The 21,586-nt window shown below is 38.4% G+C and overlaps 1 protein-coding gene across 2 annotated transcripts in view; it reads left to right on the top strand.

The window, feature by feature from the left end:
• The window catches only part of LOC123527396 (COP9 signalosome complex subunit 7b-like), a 61,330-nt gene that overhangs the window by 25,811 nt on the left and 13,933 nt on the right, over positions 1–21,586 (top strand). For both annotated transcript variants that reach the window (XM_053523325.1, XM_053523326.1), the window contains exons 4-6: positions 9,082–9,170; positions 15,705–15,764; positions 20,155–20,297. In XM_053523325.1, the coding sequence (XP_053379300.1) occupies positions 9,082–9,170; positions 15,705–15,764; positions 20,155–20,297 (292 nt within the window). The remainder of the gene's footprint in view (positions 1–9,081; positions 9,171–15,704; positions 15,765–20,154; positions 20,298–21,586) is intronic.

A 21,586-nucleotide genomic window follows, 5' to 3' on the forward strand; every position in this document is an offset into this window, starting at 1 on the left:
CTGGGTCACGTGCGGTCAAAAACAAGGTCAGTAGGTCTAAAAATAGAAAAACCTTGTGACCTCTCTAGAGGCCATATATTTCATGAAATCTTCTTGAAAATTGGTCAGAATGTTCACCTTGATGATATCTAAGTCAAGTTCGAAAGCGGGTCACGTGCCTTCAAAAACTAGGTCAGTAGGTCAAATAATAGAAAAACCTTGTGACCTCTCTAGAAGCCATATTTTCCATGGGATCTGTATGAAAGTTGGTCTGAATGTTCATCTTGATGATATCTAGGTCAAGTTCGAAACTGGGTCACGTGCCATCAAAAACCTCTCTAAAGGCCATATTTTTCAATGGATCTTCATGAAAGTTAGTCTGAATGTTCATCTTGATAATATCTAGGTCAGGTTCGAATCAGGGTCATGTGCGTCAAAAACTAGGTCAGTAGGTCTAAAAATAGAAAAACCTTTTGACCTCTCTAGAGGCCATACTTGTGAATGGATCTCCATAAAAATTGGTCAGAATGTTCATCTTGATGATATCTAGGTCAAGTTCGAAAGTGGGTCACGTGCCATCAAAAAGTAGGTCAGTAGGTCAAATAATGAAAAAACCTTATGACCTCTCTAGAGGCCATATTTTTTATGGGATCTGTATGAAAGTTGGTCTGAATGTTTATCTTGATGATATCTAGGTCAAGTTTGAAACTGGGTCAACTGCGATCAAAAACTAGGTCAGTAGGTCTTGAAATAGAAAAACCTTGTGACCTCTCTAGAGGCCATACCCTTGAATGGATCTTCATGAAAATTGGTCAGAATGTTCACTTTGATGATATCTAGGTCAAGTTTGAAACTGGGTCACGTGCCTTAAAAAACTAGGTCAATAGGTCAAATAATAGAAAAACCTTGTGACCTCTCTAGAGACCATATTTTTCAATGGATCTTCATGAAAATTGGTCAGAATTTTTATCTTGATAATATCTAGGTCAGGTTCAAAACTGGGTCACATGAGCTCAAAAACTAGGTCAAATAATAGAAAAAACGACGTCATACTCAAAACTGGATCATGTGGGAAGAGGTGAGCGATTCAGGACCATCATGGTCCTCTTGTTTATATTGAGGATAAAATACAAATGTAACATTTGCCTCAAGGAATTTGACTTAGAGAACAAATAATTTCAGACACAATGTCTTTTATTACAGCGGAGACCATACACTTTGCCTAAGGATCGAACATATGACTCTGCGATTCGTAGATCTGCGCTGTCCCTATTACTGCTGTTACATATAAGGGTGAGCTGTGTAGAAACAGTTCACCAGAAAGACATCTTTGTTTTTCGCATCAACAATAATTTGACAGAAAGTGTCCAGAAATGTAGATAAACTTCATCAGCAGCATTCCATAACCACGAAGTATTAGATTTGTGTAAATGCAATTAACAACGTGGTCAATGTTAAGTCCAGAGTTGCATTATGTTCCCCTGTGTTTGTCTGCAAATTGTCTTATAATTACGCAAATGATATACGAAATGGTAACAGCCCATTTTAAAATGTAGAATTGCATCTTTTCCTAATTTTAATTACTATAACATTTCTGAGGTCTACTGTATCATGGGTATGGACAATGATACAACACGGGTACCGTATTCTCCCGAATTAAGGCCCCCCCTCTAATTAACGCCCCCCACCCATTTTGGAGGGAGAAAAAAAGTCAACAAGAACGGGAAAAAATCACCTACCTCATTTTTATAAGTCCACATAATAAGTGATTTACAGTACTAAAGTCCAATGTATTAAAAATTAAACACACTTTTAAACAGTCCATGTACCGTAAGTCCAAAACATTTGTACTAAGTACGGTACGTAACAGAAAATTAAACGGTAAATACATTTTTGATTTGTTTTTACACCACTCGCGCACACGCTTCCTGCCGACTTTAAACAAACTTGCAGCAATGTGTTTACGATATACCCTTTTCTTCGGCAGTTTTAAGAACTTTTAATTTAAAAGCAGGCACAGCAGCGTGTCAAACCATTGACATTGTGTATTGCGCTATTAGCTACCCGCATGTACTAAGGAAAATGTTATCGGAGTACACAGCTGTTTGGGTCATGACGTAATGTGTAGTGTCGCGAGCGTGTCAAAAAGCGAGACATGGAATACACGAGGTACCGTATTTAAATGCATAAAAGACACACTGCATTAAATTGGATGCCAAATAATTTCGTTTTAGGGGGATTAAACAACACAGAAACACTTTACAGCTAGTTTGAACGATGTTTTTAAGTTTTGTAAAAATTTTCATTTTTTATTTTTTTACCTCAAATAAACGCCCCCTCTTTGGAAAATGTAACGCCCCCGGGGGCGTTAATACGGGAAAATACGGTATGTCATTATCTCCGATAGAGTTCAAATCATAGTCCTATTCTTCTCAAAACAGTTTATGCATTTATATCTATGTAGGCGCAAACTGGTTTTGCAGTCAAATATGAGCTACTCTATTCCCGGGGCGCAACCCCATTCCCAATGATTTTCTGTCAATGATGTCCCAATATGCAGGAATTGAAGTTGGTTTGTCATTAAAAGTATAAGATGTCCTCAAATAAGGCACATGAGGTCAGAAACTGGAATTTTTAGCTCACTTGAGCACAAAGTGCTCATGATGAGCTATTGTCCATCGTCAGCATTTGTGTTTAAACGACATCTCCTCCAAAACCAATGAATGGCTTTTTATGAAACATTGCCATGATGTTTCGTAGGTGGTCCTCTACCAAAGTTGTTCAAACGGTTCCGCTTGGTTGCACATAGGGGCTGTCAGAGCTAAAAATAGAAAAAAACTTCAAACAACATCTCCTCCTAAACCGATGGTTCGATTTTGAAATAATTTCACTCAAATGGTCCTTATGTCACCCTCTACCAAGATTGTTCAGATTAATTTGAATCATCAAAAAACATGGCTGCCAGAGGGCATGGTCACTTTTTCCTATATGTATATAGTGGAAACTTTAAAAATCTTCTTGTGTGAAACTGCTGGCCCGATTTTAGAATAATTTTACACAAATGGTCCTTGTGTGACCTTCTACCCAGAGTGTTCAAATTATTTTGATTCATCAAAAACATGGCCACCAGAGGGCGTGGTCACTTTTCCCTATATGTATATACTAAGGGGAAACTTTAAAAATCTTCTTGTGTGAACTGCTGGCCCGATTTAAGAATAATTTTACACAAATGGTTTGTGTGACCTTCTACCACGATTGTTCAATTTATTTTGATTTGTCAAAAAACTTGGCCGCCAGAGGGCGTGGTCACTTTTCCCAATATGTATTTAGTGGAAACTTTAAAAATCTTCTTGTGTTAAATTGCTAGCCCGATTTTAAAATAATTTTACACAGATGGTCCTTGTGTGACCCTCTACCAAGATTGTTCAGATTATTTTGATTCGTCAAAAAACATGGCTGCCAGAGGGCGTGGTCACTTTTCCCTATATGTATATAGTGGAAACTTTAAAAATCTTCTTCTGTGAAACTGCTAGCCCGATTTTAGAATAATTTTACACAAATGGTCCTTGTGTGACCCTCTACCAAGATTGTTCAAATCATTTTGAATTGTCAAATTACATGGCTGCCAGAGGGCGTGGTCACTTTTCCCTATATGTATATAGAGGAAACTTTAAAAAATCTTCTTGTTTGAAACTGCTAGCCCGATTTTAAAATAATTTTACACAAATGGTTCTTGTGTGATCCTCTACCAGGATTGTTCAAATTATTCCGATTCGTCAAAAAACATGGCTGCCAGGGGGCGTGGTCACTTTTCTTCTCTGAATCAATAATAGCTAGAGCCTTGATATTTGGCATGTGATATCAGATTTGTAATGTCTACCATAATTGTTCAAATTATTGCCCTAGGTTCAAAAGTGTGTGTGACATGTATATAATGTAGGCTAACATAGAAGAAACCTAACTCTGTACTCATACAAACACACCTGAAGCCTTGTACACAGGTGAGAGCTTTAGGGTCAATGACCCTCTTGTTGATTTCATACTTTTTTCGTGCTTCAAGTTTTTAGCTCACCTGTCACATAGTGACAAGGTGAGCTTTTGTGATCACGCAGCGTCCGTCGTCCGTCCGTAAACTTTTGCTTGTGACCACTCTAGAGGTCACATTTTTTGTGGGATCTTTATGAAAGTTGGTCAGAATGTTCATCTTGATGATATCTAGGTCAAGTTTGAAACTGGGTCACGTGCCATCAAAAACTAGGTCAGTAGGTCTAAAAATAGAAAAACCTTATGACCTCTCTAGAGGCCATATATTTCACAAGATCTTCATGAAAATTGGTCAGAATGTTCACCTTGATGATGTCTAGGTCAAATTTGAAACTGGGTCAAGTGCCATCAAAAACTAGGTCAGCAGGTCTAAAAATAGAAAAACCTTGTGACCTCTCTAGAGGCCATATATTTCACAAGATCTACATGAAAATAGGTCAGAACGTTCACCTTGATGATATCTAGATCAGTTTCGAAACTGGGTCACGTGCTGTCAAAAACTAGGTCAGTAGGTCTAAAAATAGAAAAACCTTGTGACCTCTCTAGAGGCCATATATTTCATGAGATCTTCATGAAAATTGGTCAGAATGTTCACCTTGATGATATCTAGGTCAGGTTCGAAAGTGGGTCACGTGCTGCCAAAAACTAGGTCAGTAGGTCAGATAATAGAAAAACCTTGTGACCTCTCTAGAGGCCATATATTTCATGGGATCTATTTTAAAGTTGGTCTGAATGTTCATCTTGATGATATCTAGGTCAAGTTCGAAAATGGGTCACGTGCCATCAAAAACTAGGTCAGTAGGTCAAATAATAGAAAAACCTTGTGACCTCTCTAAAGGCCATATTTTTCATAGGGATCTATATGAAAGTTGGTCTGAATAATCATCTTGATGATATCTAGGTCAAGTTCGAAACAGGGTCATGTGCGGTCAAAAACTAGGTCAGTAGGTCTAAAAATAGAAAAACCTTGTGACCTCTCTAGAGGCCATACTTGTGAATGGATCTCCATAAAAATTGGTCAGATTGTTCATCTTGATGATATCTAGGTCAAGTTCGAAACTGGGTCACGTGCCTTCAGAAAGTAGGTCAGTAGGTCAAATAATGAAAAAACGATATGACCTCTCTAGAGGGCATATTTTTCATGAGATCTGTATGAAAGTTGGTCTGAATGTTTATCTTGATGATATATAGGTCAAGTTTGAAACTGGGTCAACTACGATCAAAAACTAGGTCAGTAGGTCTTGAAATAGAAAAACCTTGTGAACTCTCTAGAGGCCATACCCTTGAATGGATCTTCATGAAAATTGGTCAGAATGTTCACCTTGATGATATCTAGGTCAAGTTTGAAACTGGGTCAGGTGCCATAAAAAACTAGGTCAGTAGGTCAAATAATTATTAAAATCTTTTGACCTCTCTAGAGGCCATATTTTTCAATGGATCTTCATGAAAATTGATATGAAAGTTCACCTTGATGATATCTAGGTCAGTTTCGAAACTGGGTCACGTGCGATCAAAAACTAGGCCAGTAGGTATAAAAATAGAAAAACCTTGTGACCTCTCTAGAGGCCATATTTTTCAAGAGATCTTCATGAAAATTAGTGAGAATGTTCACCTTGATGATATCTAGGTCAAGTTCAAAACAGGATCACGTACCTTCGAAAACTAGGTCAATAGGTCAAATAATAGAAAAACCTTATGACCTCTCTAGAGACCATATTTTTCAATGGATCTTCATGAAAATTGGTCAGAATTTTTATCTTGATAATATCTAGGTCAAGTTCAAAATTGGGTCACATGAGCTCAAAAACTAGGTCACTATGTCAGATAATAGAAAAAAAATGACGTCATACTCAAAACTGGGTCATGTGGGAAGAGGTGAGCGATTCAGGACCATCATGGTCCTCTTGTTGTGATAATGGGGCGGAATCGTAAATTATGAACCAGATATTTCACATGTTTGTTGTTTTATCTTATTTGTGTCGAATAGCATTTTTAGCTGACCTGTCACGAAGTGACAAAGTGAGCTATTGTGACCGCTTGATGTCCATTGTGCGTCGTGCGTAGTGCATCGTCCGTCAACAATTTCTAAAAAAATCTTCTTCTTGAAAACCACTGGGCAGAATTACACCAAACTTCACAGGAATAATCCTTGGGTGGCCCCCTTTCAATATTGTTCAAAGAATTGATTTCCATGCAGAACTCTGGTTGCCATGGCAACCAAAAGGAAAAACTTTAAAAATCTTCTTCTCAAAAACCAGAAGCCCTAGAGCTTAGATATTTGGTGTGAAGCATTGCTTAGTGGACCTCTACCAAGTTTGTTCAAATCATGACCCAGGGGTCAAAATTGACCCCACCCAAGGGGTCACTTGTTTTTACATAGGAAAATCTTAAAAAATCTTCTTCTCAAAAACCAGAAGCCCCAGGGGTCACTTGATTTTACATAGGAAAATCTTCAAAATTTTTCTAAAAATAAACCAGAAGGCCCAGAGCTTAGATATTTGACATGTAGCATTGCCTAGTGGACCTCTACAAAATTTGTTCAAATCATGACCCCCGGGGTCAAAATTGACCCCCGCCCCAGGGGTCACTTGATTTTACAGAGGAAAATCTTCAAAAAATTTCTAAAAATAAACCAGAAGGCCTAGAGCTTAGATATTTGACATGTAGCATTGCCTAGTGGACCTCTACAAAATTTGTTCAAATCATGACCCCTGGGGTCAAAATTGACCCCGCCCTAGGGGTCAGTTGATTTTACATAGGAAAATCTTCAAAAAATTTCTTAAAATAAACCAGAAGGCCTAGATCTTAGATATTTCACATGTAGCATTGCCTATTGGACCTCTACAAAATATATTCAAATCATGACCCCCACCCCAGGGGTCACTTGGTTTTATATAGGAAAATCTTCAAAAAAAAATTCTAAAAATAAACCAGAAGGCCTAGAGCTGAGATATTTCACATGTAGCATTGCTTAGTGGACCTCTACAGATTTGTTCAAATCATGACCCCCAGGGTCAAAATTGACCCCACCCCAGGGGTCAATTGATTTTACATAGGAAAATCTTCAAAAAATTTCTAAAAATAAACCAGAAGGCCTAGATCTTAGATATTTGATCTGTAACATTGCCTAGTAGACTTCTACAAACTTTGTTCAAATCCTGACCCCCGGGGTAAAATTGGTCCCGCCCCAGAGGTTACTTGATTGTATATCGGAAAATCTTCCAAAAAATTTCTAAAAATCATCAGTTTGACATTTGAAACATGTAGCTCATATTACTCAGGTGAGCGATCCAGGGTCATAATGACCCTCTTGTTTTTTTTCTAGAATGTTTATTACTGTGTCATACTGAGCAAAAATATAAGTTCACCTACCTAAATTTCGCATTTTTACGCGCAACACCAGCACCAGACGTCATGCAACCCATTTTAAGCATATTCCCAGCAGGAATTGGATTGTGTTGAAAGCAGTGAGTTAGTTATGGTCAGGTATCCTAAAGGTCAAGGTCACTGGGGTAAAATGTTGTAATAGTGCTGGTTATTATTTTATAACAGTCTTCTCAATTTCACTATGTCTTCTTAATTACTGCCCTTATAATGATCAAACCTCATGTAAGGTTGAATCTTAGTACAGGGCAGACATCTTTTAGTTTAGCTTATCAATTTGACTTAAAACTCATAATGTTTCCTAGTCCTGATATCTCTCCTCACCTACCTTCAGGCTCCACTTCCTAACCTACCTTCTGGCTTCACTTCCTCCACCCTTACCTGGTCCTGATATCTCTCCTCACCTACCTTATTGCTCAACTTCCTCCACCCATACCTAGACCTGATATCTCTCCTAACCTACCTTCTGGCTCCACTTCCTCCACCCGTACCTAGTTCTGATATCTCTCCTCACCTATCTTATTGCTCCACTTCCTCCACCCGTACCTAGTCCCGATATCTCTCCTAACCTACCTTCTTGCTCCACTTCCTCCACCCGTACCTAGTCCCGCTATCTCTCCTCACCTACCTTCTGGCTCCACTTCCTCCACCCATACCTAGACATGATATCTCTCCTCTCCTCACCTACCTTCTGGCTCCACTTCCTCCACCCGTACCTAGACCTGATATCTCTCCTCACCTACCTGCTGGCTCCACTTCCTCCACCCGTACCTAGTCCTGATATCTCTCCTCACCTACCTTCTGGCTCCACTTCCTCCACCCGTACCTAGACCTGATATCTCTCCTCACCTACCTTCTGGCTCCACTTCCTCCACCCGTAAGTCCTGATACCTCTCCTCACCTACCTTCTGGCTCCACTTCCTCCACCCGTACCTAGTCCTGATATCTCTCCTCACCTACCTTCTGGCTCCACTTCCTCCACCCGTACCGAGTCCTGATATCTCTCCTCACCTACCTTCTGGCTCCACTTCCTCCACCAGTACCTAGTCCTGTTATCTCTCCTCACTTACCTTCTGGCTCCACTTCCTCCACCCGTACCTTTTTATTGCCCCTACTCACAATTAACTTATGTCTCATATTGTTTCTTTTTAGATTCCACATGTCATCCCCTTGTCTCCACATGCTTCACCCAAAAAAAAACAACAAAAAACTTTTTTACATTTTTGTTACACTTAAGTTTATCTTATATGTTATGTTGTTTTAGTATTCTTCATCATAAATTTCCACATGACCACGTCTCTCACACCTAATTATATCGCATAATGGATTCTTAGTATCCCTCATACCCCTTCATCCCCGCATCCCCCACCACCACACTGCCAACTATTTAGAAATTTACAAAAAATGTAAACTAGGTTTTCGTGAATGTCTACATCTGTCACACTTACTTATATCTTACATGGATTCTCCCCCCCCTCCCCGACCCCACACACACACACCTATACTGAGCCTCCTGTTTATAATATTAGATGCCACCACTCATGATTCAGTGTGTCATACATATCAAGTGTTGACATAAAATTGTCAAGGTCAGATGAGTGGCATGGGGCCACAATGGTCCTTTTGTTTGTTGTTCCCTTTAATGCATAAATAAAAAATGAACTTCCCTTGCAGAAAAGAAATCGGAACTACCAGAGCTAAGTCCAGCCATGTTGAATAAATTACGACATCTGACTATGGTTTCCTTGGCAACAAAGACAAAGGTGGGTTAATATGTTATTGTTACAAGCATAAGAGAAATTCTGATTATTTTAGGTGTACATGTAAGAACCATAGATTTACTCTAACTTTTTGAGTTGAATGGTTGTTTGGATTTCAGGTCCACTCAGCGATTCCATTATTTGTGGATGGATTTTAAAAAAAAGTTTGCATCAAAGAACAGCATGACATGATGTGTCCTCTGCAAGAACCACAACTCTATCTCCTTAAGTTTTTTAACTTTATTCTTCAAATGAATGTATTTCATTTTGAACAAATATAACCATCTTAGACTCCTACATGAAGTTGACATAACATGTCCCATAACTCTGACTGCCTTTTTTGTACAAAATTGTCTCCGTTTCTTGTACTAAATCTTTAATATTAAGGAAGTTCTGCACATTCGGATAGATTTTTTTTCTACATTGTAGAATTTGATTAAACTCTGATTTTTTTTTAAAATTTGGAATATACCTAGAAAATTCAGCAAATAAAAAGGATAGGGTCATATGCTGTATTGTGATCATGCTGTGTCCGTTCGTCCGTCAGGTCGTCCGTCGTCAACAATTATGTTTAAACAACATCTCCAAACCACTAAATGGATTTTGATGAAACTTGGCCTGGATGTTCCTTGAGTGGTCCTCTTCCAAAGTTGTTCAAATGGTTCCACTTGGTTGCACAAAGGGGCCACCAGAGATAAAAATAGAAAAATCTCCTAACGATATCTCCTCTTAAACCAAGGGTCTGATTTTGAAATTATTTTACACAAGTGGTCCTTCTGTCACCCTCTACCAAAATTATACTGATTTGTCAAAAAACATGGCCGACAGGGAGCATGGTCACTTTTCCCTATATGTATATAATGGAAATTAAAAAAAACTTCTTGTGTGAAACTGTTGGCCCAATTTTAAAATAATTTCACACAAATGTGAAAAATATGGCCACCAGAGGGTGTGGCCACTTTTCACTATATGTATATAGTGGAAATTGTGAAAATCTTTTTGTGTGAAACTGCTGGCCAGATTTTAAAATAATTTTACGCAAATGGTTCTTGTGTGACCTTCTACAAATAGTGTTCATATTTTTCTGATTCGTAAAAAAAACATGGCTGCCAGAGTGTTTGGTCACTTTTCCCTATATGTATATAGTGGAAACTTTAAAAATCTTCTTGTGTTTGAAACTGCTGGCCCAATTTTAGTATGATTTTACACAAATGGTCCTTGTGTGACCCTTTACCAAGATTATACCGATTTGTCAAAAGACGTGGTCGCCAGGGGGCGTGGTCACTTTGCCCTATATGTATATAGCGGAAACTTTAAAAATCTTCTTGTGTGAAACTGGTAGCCCAATTTTAAAATAATTTTACTCAAATGGTTCTTGTGTGACCTACAAATGCTGTTCAAGTTTTTCTGATTTGTCAAAAAACATGGCCACCTAAGGGCGTGGTCACATCTTTTCCAAAACCACTAGATGGATTTTGATGAAATTTTACACAAAAAATCTCTAGGCAGCCCTCTTTCAAAATTGTTTAAAGGGTTTCAGTTCATTGAACATACAGGCCTTTTTGGTTGAAGATAGGTTTTCAGCTGTCAGACTTTAAAAATCCTTTTCTCTAGAGCTTTGATATTTGGCATGTGATATAAGGGTTTTTCTCTCTGCAATACTTGTCCAAATTATTGCCCTAAGGTAAAAAAAAATGGCCTCACCCCTGTGTCTGACATGTACTTACTACAGGCTTTTATATAAGAAACTTTGAAAATCTTCTTCTCTATCTAGAGCCTTGATATCTTGCGTGTGATATCAGATTTGTAATTATGTCTTCCCCCTCTGGGGGAGACATATTGTTTTTGCCCTGTCCGTCCGTAAGTACGTCACACTTCATTTCCAGACAATAACTGGAGAACCATTTGATCTAGAACCTTCAAACTTCATAGGATTGTAGGGCTGCTGGAGTAGACGACCCCTATTGTTTTTGGGGTCACTCAATCAAAGGTCAGGGTCACAGGGGCCTGAACATTGAAAACTGTTTCCGGTCAGTAACTTGAGAACCACTTGACCCAGAATGTTGAAACTTAATAGGATGATTGGTCATGCAGAATAGATGACCCCTATCGATTTTGGGGTTACTCTGTTAAAGGTCAAGGTCACATAGGGCCTGAACATGGAAAACCGTTTCCGGTCAGTAACTTGAGAACCACTTGACCAAGAATGTTGAAACTTAATAGGATGATTGGTCATGCTGAGTAGATGACCCCTATCGATTTTGGGGTCACTCTTTTAAAGGTCAAGGTCACAGGGGCCTGAACATGGAAAAATGTTTCCAATCAATAACTTGAGAACCTCTTGACCCAGAATGTTAAAACTTCATAGGATAATTGGACATGCAGAATAAATGACCCCAATTAATTTTGGGGTCACTCTATTAAAGGTCAAGGTCACAGGGGCCTGAACATGGAAAACCGTTTCCGGTCAGTAACTTGAGAACCACTTGACCCAGAATGTTGAAACTTCATAGGATGATTGGTCATGCAGAGTACATGACCCCTATTGTTTTTGGCGTCACTGGTCACAGGGGCCTGAACATTGATAACCATTTCCGATCAATACCTTGAGAACCTCTTGATCCAGAATGTTGAAACTTCATAGGATGATTGAACATGCAGAATAGATAACCCCTATCGATTTTGGGGTCACTCCGTTAAAGGTCAAGGTCACAGGAGCCTGAACATGGAAAACAATTTCCAGTCAATAACTTGAGAACCACTTGACCCAGACTATTGAAACTTCATAGGATGATTGAACATGCAGAGTAGATGACCCCTATTTATTTTTGGGTGAGTCTATTAAAGGTCAAGGTCACAGGGGCCTAACTTGAGAACCACTTGACCTAGAATGTTGAAACTTGATAGGATGATTGGAAATGCAGAGTAGATGACCCTATTCAGGGTTCGCACAGGCCTTGAAAAGTCCTTGAATTCGATGGTAGTCCTTGAAAACTCCTTGAAAATGACAAAACCCCTAAAAAACCTGGAAAAGTACTTGAATTTTGAAAAAAACTCCTTGAATTTGACCTTTCACTCCTTGAAAATATTCTTTCCGTAACTTTGCTTTGCAAAAAGAATTTAAGGCTTAAAATAAATCAGAGAAAATGAAAATAAATTCGTGAAATTGCAGGATCGGGTCACTCATATGCTATTATAGTGGTCTACGGCCACACTTTATCGATATTTACAGAGTGCTATTTCTACTATATCACCGTTTGCATGTTTCCGTTTCCGTTTAAAAAAGTACGGGGAATAATAACTCGCAATTTTTAGCTATTTGCGAGTGTTTCCAGTGAATTAAAATGAGTAAGAAAAATAAACATGTTTACTCAAGTAAGCGGGAGACAAAAGACGAATATAAACAGTGGCTGAAGCCCTTTAGAGCAGACAGAACAAACTGTATTTGTACGTCGTGTAACAAAATTTTGAGGTATCATTAGTAGGAGTGCGCTAAAAAATCACAAGAATAGTGATAAACCTCAGCAAAATAGTGAATTACATCAATCTAATAATCGAATTACATCATTTTCAAAGGTGTGACAAGTTATGGTTGTTTTATTTTTGCATTACATAATAAAAGTTTTTCAGATTAGGTCGTGGTTTTTAAAAAAAATAGTGCTTGAAAAATTGTAAAAAGTCCTTGAAAAGTACTTGAATTTTGTCTCTGATATTCTGTATGAATCATGCTATTTATTTTGGGGTCACTTGATCAAAAGTCAAGGTCACAGGAGCCTGAATAGTGACTTGAGAACCACTAGGCCAAGAGTGTTGAAACTTAGCGGGATGACTGGACATGCCAAGTAGATGATCTCTATTGCAGCCAACCATCAGTGTCTCTTTGACTTTCGCTCCTGACCCCTATTGACTTCTTGCCTATACGACTTTGCATTTGGGGAGACATGCACTTTTTTACAAAAGCATCTTCTAGTTTCTACTGTAATTGTTCAAGTTACTGCCCTAGGTTCAAAACTGTGTGTGACATGTTACAATATAGGCTAACATAGAAGAAATCCAACTCTGTACTTATACAAAAACACTTGAAGCCTTGTACACAGGTGAGCACTTGAGGGGCAATGGTCCTCTTATTACTTAGAATTTTAATTCAATTTTGATTTATTTTCGCAATATCTCTGTTATTACAGAAGGGATATGTTTCAGACTTATGACAGTTGTTCGACATCATTACCAACATCATATGACACAAGGGTCATAACTCTAGCACCAGTATTTCATGAATTATGCCCCATTCTTACATAAAATTTCAGGTTAAAGTTTTGATGCACTTTCACTCTGTATATGTTATTTATACCAAATTGATTTGATTCAAACTTAAAACAGTTGTAGCACATCATCACCCACATCATATGGCACAAGGGCCATAACTTTGGCACCAATATTTCATGAATTATTCCCCCTTTTTAGCTCACCTGAACACAAAGTGCTCAAGGGTGAGCTATTGTGGTCAGTGATTGTCCGTAAGTCATCCGTCCTGCGTCGTCTGACAAAATTTTGCTTTAAACAACATCTCCTCCTAAACCACAAGGCCCAGTTTGATGAAACTTCACATGGATGTTCCTTGGATGGTCTTCATGGTGTTCAGAGAATTGAATTCCATACAGAACTCTGGTTGCCATGGCAACTATAAGGAAGAACTTTGAATATCTTCTTGTCCTAAACCTCGGGTGATAGGGTATTTGGTATTAGCCTCATCTTGTGGTCCTCTACCAAGTGTCCAAATTAACCCCAAGGGTCAAGTATGGCCCCGCCCTGGGGGTCACATAGTTTATATAGACTTAAGTAGGGAAAAATTTTGAAAATCTTCTTGTCCAAAACCATAGGGCCTAGGGCTTTGATATTTGTTATGTAGCATCATCTAGTGGGCCTCTTCCAAGATTGTTCAAATCATCCCCCTAGAGTCAAATCTGGCCTCACCCTGGGCGTCACATGGTTTATATAGACAAAACCACAGGGCCTAGGGCTTTGATATTTTACATATAGCATCATCTTTTGGGGCCCTCTACCAAGGTTGATTCAAACTTCAAATAGTTGCTCCTTATTATTAGCCACATCATATGACACAATGTCAAGGTGAATTACTTTTTCAGAAATTTCCATGAACCAAGTCCCTTTTATACTTGTCTAATGTTTTTATATTCTTCCATATCTCTGTTATTACTAAATACATTTGACACAAACTTCAGCTGTTGTCCAATTATCTTCATCCACATTGGAGTAATTTAACACTCCAGTGACAGCTCCAGCTTCCTCAGATGTGCCAAGTTTCATTATCCAGCATTGAGTGCGCTGTCTCCTGTGACAGCTCTTGTTATGTCCCCCTTCAAAGAAGCAGGGGTATAATGCTGTACATCTGTCCATATTTTGGTAGAGAGAATGGTTTCTGCCCAATAATTTGAAAACCACTTGACCAAGAACCTTTAGTCTTAGAAGAATGATCGGGCTTTTGAAGTAGATGACCCCTGTAGTTTTTGGGTTCAATAGGTTAAAGGTTAAGGTCACAGAGGCCTGAACTTTGAAAACAGTTTGCGCTCAATAACTTCAGAACCACTGGGCCCAGAACCTTTAATTTTAATAGCATGATTGGGTTATGAAGTAGATGACCCCTATAAATTTTGGGGTCAGTAGATCAAAGGTCATGGTCACAGGGATCTGAACCTTGAAAACAGTTGACCCAGAACCTTTAAACTTGGTAGCATTTTTGGGCTTATAAAGTAGATGACCCCTATACTTCTTGGAGTCAGTATGTAAGGTCAAGGTCACTGGGACCTGAACCTTCGAAATGGTTTCTGCCCAATAACTTGATAACCACTCAACCTAAAGTCTTCAAACTTGAAAGGTTGATTGGGCTTATGAGGTATATGAGCCCTATTATTTTTTGGGTCAGAGATAGGGTCATGGACTTTTAACACTTTCCCCTGAATAAATTGAGAACTACAGGACCCAGAACCTTCAAACTTAATAGCATGTTTGGACCTATGATGTAGATGACTCCTATTGTTTTTAGGGTCAATAAGTCAAATGTCAAGGTCACAGGGGCCTGAACCTTGAAAACCATCAACATTCAATAACTAGAGAACCATTTGACCCAGTATCTTCAAACTTAATAGCATTATTCAGCTTCTGAAGTTGATGACCCCTACGTAGTGTTTTGGGGGTTAGTAGGTTCAAGGTCAAAGCATAGCGCTCACGGGACTGAAAATCGCACAACTCGTCATAGGGGGCATATATGTTTTACAAATAGCTCTTGTTTAACTTTGAAAGTTGTTGTGATGGCATAGAACCAATGTAATCTAAGATGTCACTCCATGGTGTTCAGACAAATACTGACCATTGTTGTTTCCTACTCAGTTTTACTGCTCTCATTTTATCAGGCATTTGTGTCAAAGCCTGCTTTGGAGGCGTATGTCGCTTATAGTGACAATTCTTGTTCTCTGTATTAAGCAAGTTTTTAAAATGTTTACTCTGTTTTTTCTTCAGTGTATTCCATATCGTGTGTTGCTGGAAGAATTAGACATTCCAAACCTGAGGGCACTAGAGGTAAATGCGTAGACTGTCTGTTTACAAATGAAAAATCATTACAAGTAATGAAGCTAATGTCATCGTCCAAAATCAGTTGATTTAAATAACTTCTGTGTATAAGTTATGAACAGATTAAGTTACTTAGGATAGTCATGAGAATAATTACATTTTACAGCAACTGCAGTGGCTTCACTTTTATGACCCCTATGGATGGTATATTGTTTTGCTCATATTCTGCTGGTCAGTCAGTAGACAAATTGGTTTTTTGATATTGACTATTTCTCTGTGGTCAGTAGATGACCTCTATAATTTTGTGGGTCAAAGGTCAAGTTCACAGTGACCTTGAGGCTGAAAATGGTTTCTTCTGAATAAAGAAAGAACTCTGTGGCCTGTCTTCTTAGGTTGATTGCCTGTGGTCAGTAAATGACCCATTTTAATTTGGGGACAGCAGATCAAAGGTCAAGGTCACAGTGACTTAAGAGATTGAAAATGGTTTCCACTCAGTAAGTAAAGAACACTTTGTTCTACAGTCATCAGACTGCATAAGAAGATTCTATGTGGTCAGTAGGAGACCATTATGGTTTTTGGGGTAAATAGGTAAAGGTAGAGGTACAGTAACCTCTAAATTACAAACAATTCAATAACACTGGCCTACAGTTGTTAAACTTCATACCATGATTACCTGTTACATTCTTTTAACTAAGTTTTTAAGTGGATTTTTAGCTCACCTGTCACAAAGTGACAAGGTGAGCTTTTGTGATTGCGCGGCGTCCGGCGTCCGTCGTCCGTGCGTGCGTCCGTAAACTTTTGCTTGTGACCACTCTAGAGGTCACATTTTTCATGGGATCTTTATGAAAGTTGGTCAGAATGTTCACCTTGATGATTTCTAGGTCAAGTTCGAAACTGGGTCACGTGCCATCAAAAACTAGGTCAGTAGGTCTAAATATAGAAAAACCTTGTGACCTCTCTAGAGGCCATATATTTCACAAGATCTTCATGAAAATTGGTCAGAATGTTCACCTTGATGATATCTAGGTCAAGTTCGATACTTAGTCATGTGGGATCAAAAACTAGGTCAGTAGGTCTAAAAATAGAAAAACCTTGTGACCTCTCTAGAGGCCATATTTCTCAATGGATCTTCATGAAAATTGGTCAGAATGTTCACCTTGATGATATCTAGGTCAAGTTCGAAACTGGGTCACAGGCGGTCAAAAACTAGGTCAGTAGGTCTAAAAATAGAAAAACCTTGTGACCTCTCTAGAGGCCATATTTTTCAATGGATCTTCATGAAAATTGGTCAGAATGTTTACCTTGATGATATCTAGGTCAAGTTCGAAACTGGGTCACGTGGGGTTAAAAACTAGGTCAGTAGATCTAAAAATAGAAAAACCTTGTGACCTCTCTAGAGGCCATATTTTTCATGAGATCTTAATGAATATTGGTCAGAATGTTCACCTTGATGATATCTAGGTCAGGTTTGAAACTGGGTCACGTGGGGTCAAAAACTAGGTCAGTAGGTCTAAAAATAGAAAACCTTGTGACCTCTCTAGAGGCCATATTTCTCAATGGATCTTCATAAAAATTGGTGAGAATGTTCAGCTTGATGATATCTAGGTCAGGTTCTTAACTGGGTCATGTGCGGTCAAAAACTAGGTCAGTAGGTCGAAAAATAGAAAAACCTTGTGACCTCTCTAGAGGCCATATTTTTCACGAGATCTTCATGAAAATTGTTGAGAATGTTCACCTTGATGATATCTAGGTCAAGTTTAAAAGTGGGTCAGGTACCTTCAAAAACTAGGTCATTAGGTCAAAAAATAGAAAAACCTTGTGACCTCTCTAGAGGCCAAATTTTTCAACGGATCTTCATGAAAATTCGTCAGAATTTTTTATCTTGATGATATCTAGGTCACATGTGCTCAAAAACTAGGTCACTATGTCAAATAATAGAAATAACGACGTCATACTCAGTTCAACACTGGGTCATGTGGGGATAGGTGAGCGATTCAGGACCATCATGGTCCTCTTGTTTTTTCATGCTTTTTAGCTCACATGTCACAAAGTGACAGTGTGAGCTTTTGTGATAGCGCAGCGTCCGTCGTCCGTCCATGCGTAAACTTTTGCTTGTGACCTCTCTAGAGGTCACATTTTTCATGGGATCTTTATGAAAGTTGGTCAGAATGTTCATCTTGATGATATCTAGGTCAAGTTTGAAACTGGGTCATGTGCGGTCAAAAACTAGGTCAGTAGATCTAAAAATAGAAAAACCTTGTGACCTCTCTAGAGGCCATACTTTTCACAAGATCTTCATGAAAATTGGTCAGAATGTTCATCTTGATGATATCTAGGTCAAGTTCGAAACTGGGTCAAGTGCCATCAAAAACTAGGTCGGTAGGTCTAAAAATAGAAAAACCTTGTGACCGCTCTAGAGGCCATACTTGTGAATGGATCTTCATGAAAATTGGTCAGAATGTTCACCTTGATGATATCTAGGTCAAGTTCGAAACTGGGTCACATGCCATCAATAACTAGGTCAGTAAGTCAAATAACAAAAAAACCTTGTGACCTCTCTAGAGACCATATTTTTCATGAGATCTGTATGAAAATTGGTCAGAATTTTTATCTTGATGATATCTAGGTCAAGTTCGAAACTGGTTCAACTGCGGTCAAAAACTAGGTCAGTAGGTCTAAAAATAGAAAATCCTTGTGACCTCTCTAGAGGCCATACTTTCCAACGGATCTTCATGAAAATAAGTCAGAATGTTCACCTTGATGATATCTAGGTCTTGTTTGAAACTTGGTCACGTGTTTTTAATAACTAGGTCAGTAGGTCAAATAATAGAAAAACCTTGTGACCTCTCTAGAGGCCATATTTTTCATGGGATCTATATGAAAATTGGTGTGAATGTTCATCTTGATGATATCTAGATCAGTTTCGAAACTGGGTCAGCTGCGGTCAAAAACTAGGTCAGTAGGTCTAAAAATAGAAAAACCTTGTGACCTCTCTAGAGGCCATACTTTTGAATGGATCTTCATGAAAATTGGTCAGAATGTTCACCTTGATGATATCTAGGTCAAGTTTGAAACTGGGTCACGTGCCATCAATAACTAGGTCAGTAGGTCAAATAATGAAAAAACCTTGTGACCTCTCTAGAGGCCATATTTTTCATGGGATCTGTATGAAAATTGGTTAGAATTTTTATCTTGATGATATCTAGGTCAGATTCAACACTGGGTCACATGAGCTGAAAAACTAGATCACAATATCAAATAATAGAAAAAAACGACATCATACTCGGTTTAAAACTGGGTCATGTTGGGACAGGTGAGTGATTCAGGACCATCATGGTCCTCTTGTTAACTTCATAGAATAATTATCTGTGGTAAACAGATGACCACTTGTCAGTAGATGAGCTGAGTTGTTTTTGAGGTCATTTGGTCAAAGGTCAAGGTCCCAAATTTATTTTAATTACAAATACTGCCTCGTTAGCATAGTGGTAGAGTGCCTACTTTAAGTGCAAGAGGCTATTGGTTTGCTTCCTGGTCAAGTCGTAGCAAAGACATGAAAATTGTACTAATAGATTCTTGACACTTGGTGCCTGTATTCATAGCTATTTTTTGAGAAAAATGGCTATAGAATTTGCATTAATGCTGCTTATTTGAAGAGAGTCTTTCTCAGGTAATGGAAACCAATTGAGTGCATACAACTTTAAATAAATAAATAAAAAAGCCAGAAAGGTTGAAAAATAGCCTTGTTTTTCAAAGTAATAATCTAACAGTTACTGTCAAGTACATAATATATTGGTCTAATGCAGATATAATAACTGTATTAGACCAAATACTTTCACATTGCTGAGTGTGGAGAAAAGCCCCCTGCTCAATTTTCGAACTTCGTTCAGGATGAGCTATAGGTATATACCGTATGCATGGTCCATCTTCTATCCACTTGCGTCAACATTTAATGCTCACCTAAACACGCTTGTCAATCCGTCTGTCTTTTATCAGTCGTCCAACAGTTTCTGTAAAGAATATCTCCTAAACCAACAAGCAGATTTCAATCAAACTTCACTGGAATGTTTCTTGGGTGGGTCCCCTTTCAGATTCCTTCAAACCTGGGTCATCCATGAACAATTGGTTGCCATGGCAGCCAAAACAAAAATGTTTCAAAATCTTCTCAGAAACTGCTCTCTCCTGATATATAAATAGTTTCACATAAATTTCGTAAAAATGACCTGGCATGTAGCTAATTACATAACATATCAGTATCAGATAATAGTTTATAACCAATATTATGAAGCATCCAAACAAAATGTACGAGGTATGTTTAATAGAAACTTGTTTTAAAGCACTCATGGAATTTGGCCAAGGATAGAGTTATTGTCTTATATTTATAATGTATTATCGTTCACAGGATTTGATCATTGAAGTGATTTATGCTGACATTATTCGAGGAAAGTTAGATCAAAAGAACCAGCAGTTGGAGGTGGACTACGCAATTGGTAGAGACATCAGACAGGAGGCTGTGCCTGATATTATATCTGTTCTACAAGACTGGTACATTTTTAGCTCGACTTTTCAAAGAAAAAGTAGAGCTATTGCACTCACCCTGGCGTCGGTGTTGCCGTTGGTTAAAGATCTTGATAATCTGTTACTATCAAAGCTATTGGCTTGAAACTTATAATAATTATTTACTATCAAAGTCTACACCAGGAGAAACAATCCCCATAACTCTGATTTGAATTTTGACAGAGTTATGCCTTTTTATGCCCCCGGCATCTACTGATGCGGGAGGCATATAGTGGTTGTCCTGTCTGTCCTTTCGTTCGTCCGAGCTCACATTTGCATATTTAGGTGGCTATATGAACAATAGGTAACTGTACTTTTTCTTTGATGTCATTCATTGTGTGGCTATTTTTCTCTTACATGGCTAAAAGAACAATAGAGAGAACAAAAGAGTAGCCACATAAGTATCCATATGTAGGAACGTCCGTCCGTACGAGGTTAACCAAATGGGACCGTTTCGTCTAGCATCAATACCCCTTACTAGAGTGACTTGATGCTAATGCAAATGTAACCTGTGACCATTCCTCATCTTTAGACATCACCTTACCTCAGTTTGACCTTGACCTCATTTTGGACTTAGGTTGCTTTATATCATTAGGATGGCCAGCACATATTTATGCAATCTTGCATATGTATGTTTTTGACAACACAGAAAATGACGTCACTCGACCTTCAGCTATTTCCGGAAGTAAATAAAATGAAAGTAGAAATGCTAAACTTGAAAACGAAAGCCGCATTTCGATTCGTAGATAGCCAGGGGTCACCCCAATCTAAATGTATGCGCGTGGACTTTTTTTTTTTTTTTTTTTTTCTTTTTTTTTTTTTTTTTTTGCTATTGGGGAGCCAATTTTCAGCACTTTATTATGAATTGAAATTACCTGTGTTTTAGTACAGCATGTCAGCTTTTAATCTATGAAAAAATATTTGAGCTCTGGATAAACAGAAATCCCACAGGGGTCCATAACAGACCAAGGGTACATTGATAATTTTGGAACTTCATCAAATCGCTCAAAATGTCATTTTTGATGTTGTCTGACAGTGTCAGTATATGCCTCAGATGTAAAATATAACCGTATTTGAGAGCTGCAGACCTAGACATTTCAGAAATATTTTCAAAATAAGTTTCGTGTAATAAATGTTGTTTCTACGGAAGCGTGAAAGGGCCATCAGACGCTAATACGTTTTAGTTTGTTAAGGCTGCGGAAAGGATATGGGCCATCTCTTGGTTAACCAAATGGGACCGTTTCGTCTAGCATCAATATCGCTGACAAGAATGAATT

This window comes from Mercenaria mercenaria, chromosome 14 (assembly GCF_021730395.1).
Source record: "Mercenaria mercenaria strain notata chromosome 14, MADL_Memer_1, whole genome shotgun sequence".
NCBI classification, from domain to species: domain Eukaryota; kingdom Metazoa; phylum Mollusca; class Bivalvia; order Venerida; family Veneridae; genus Mercenaria; species Mercenaria mercenaria.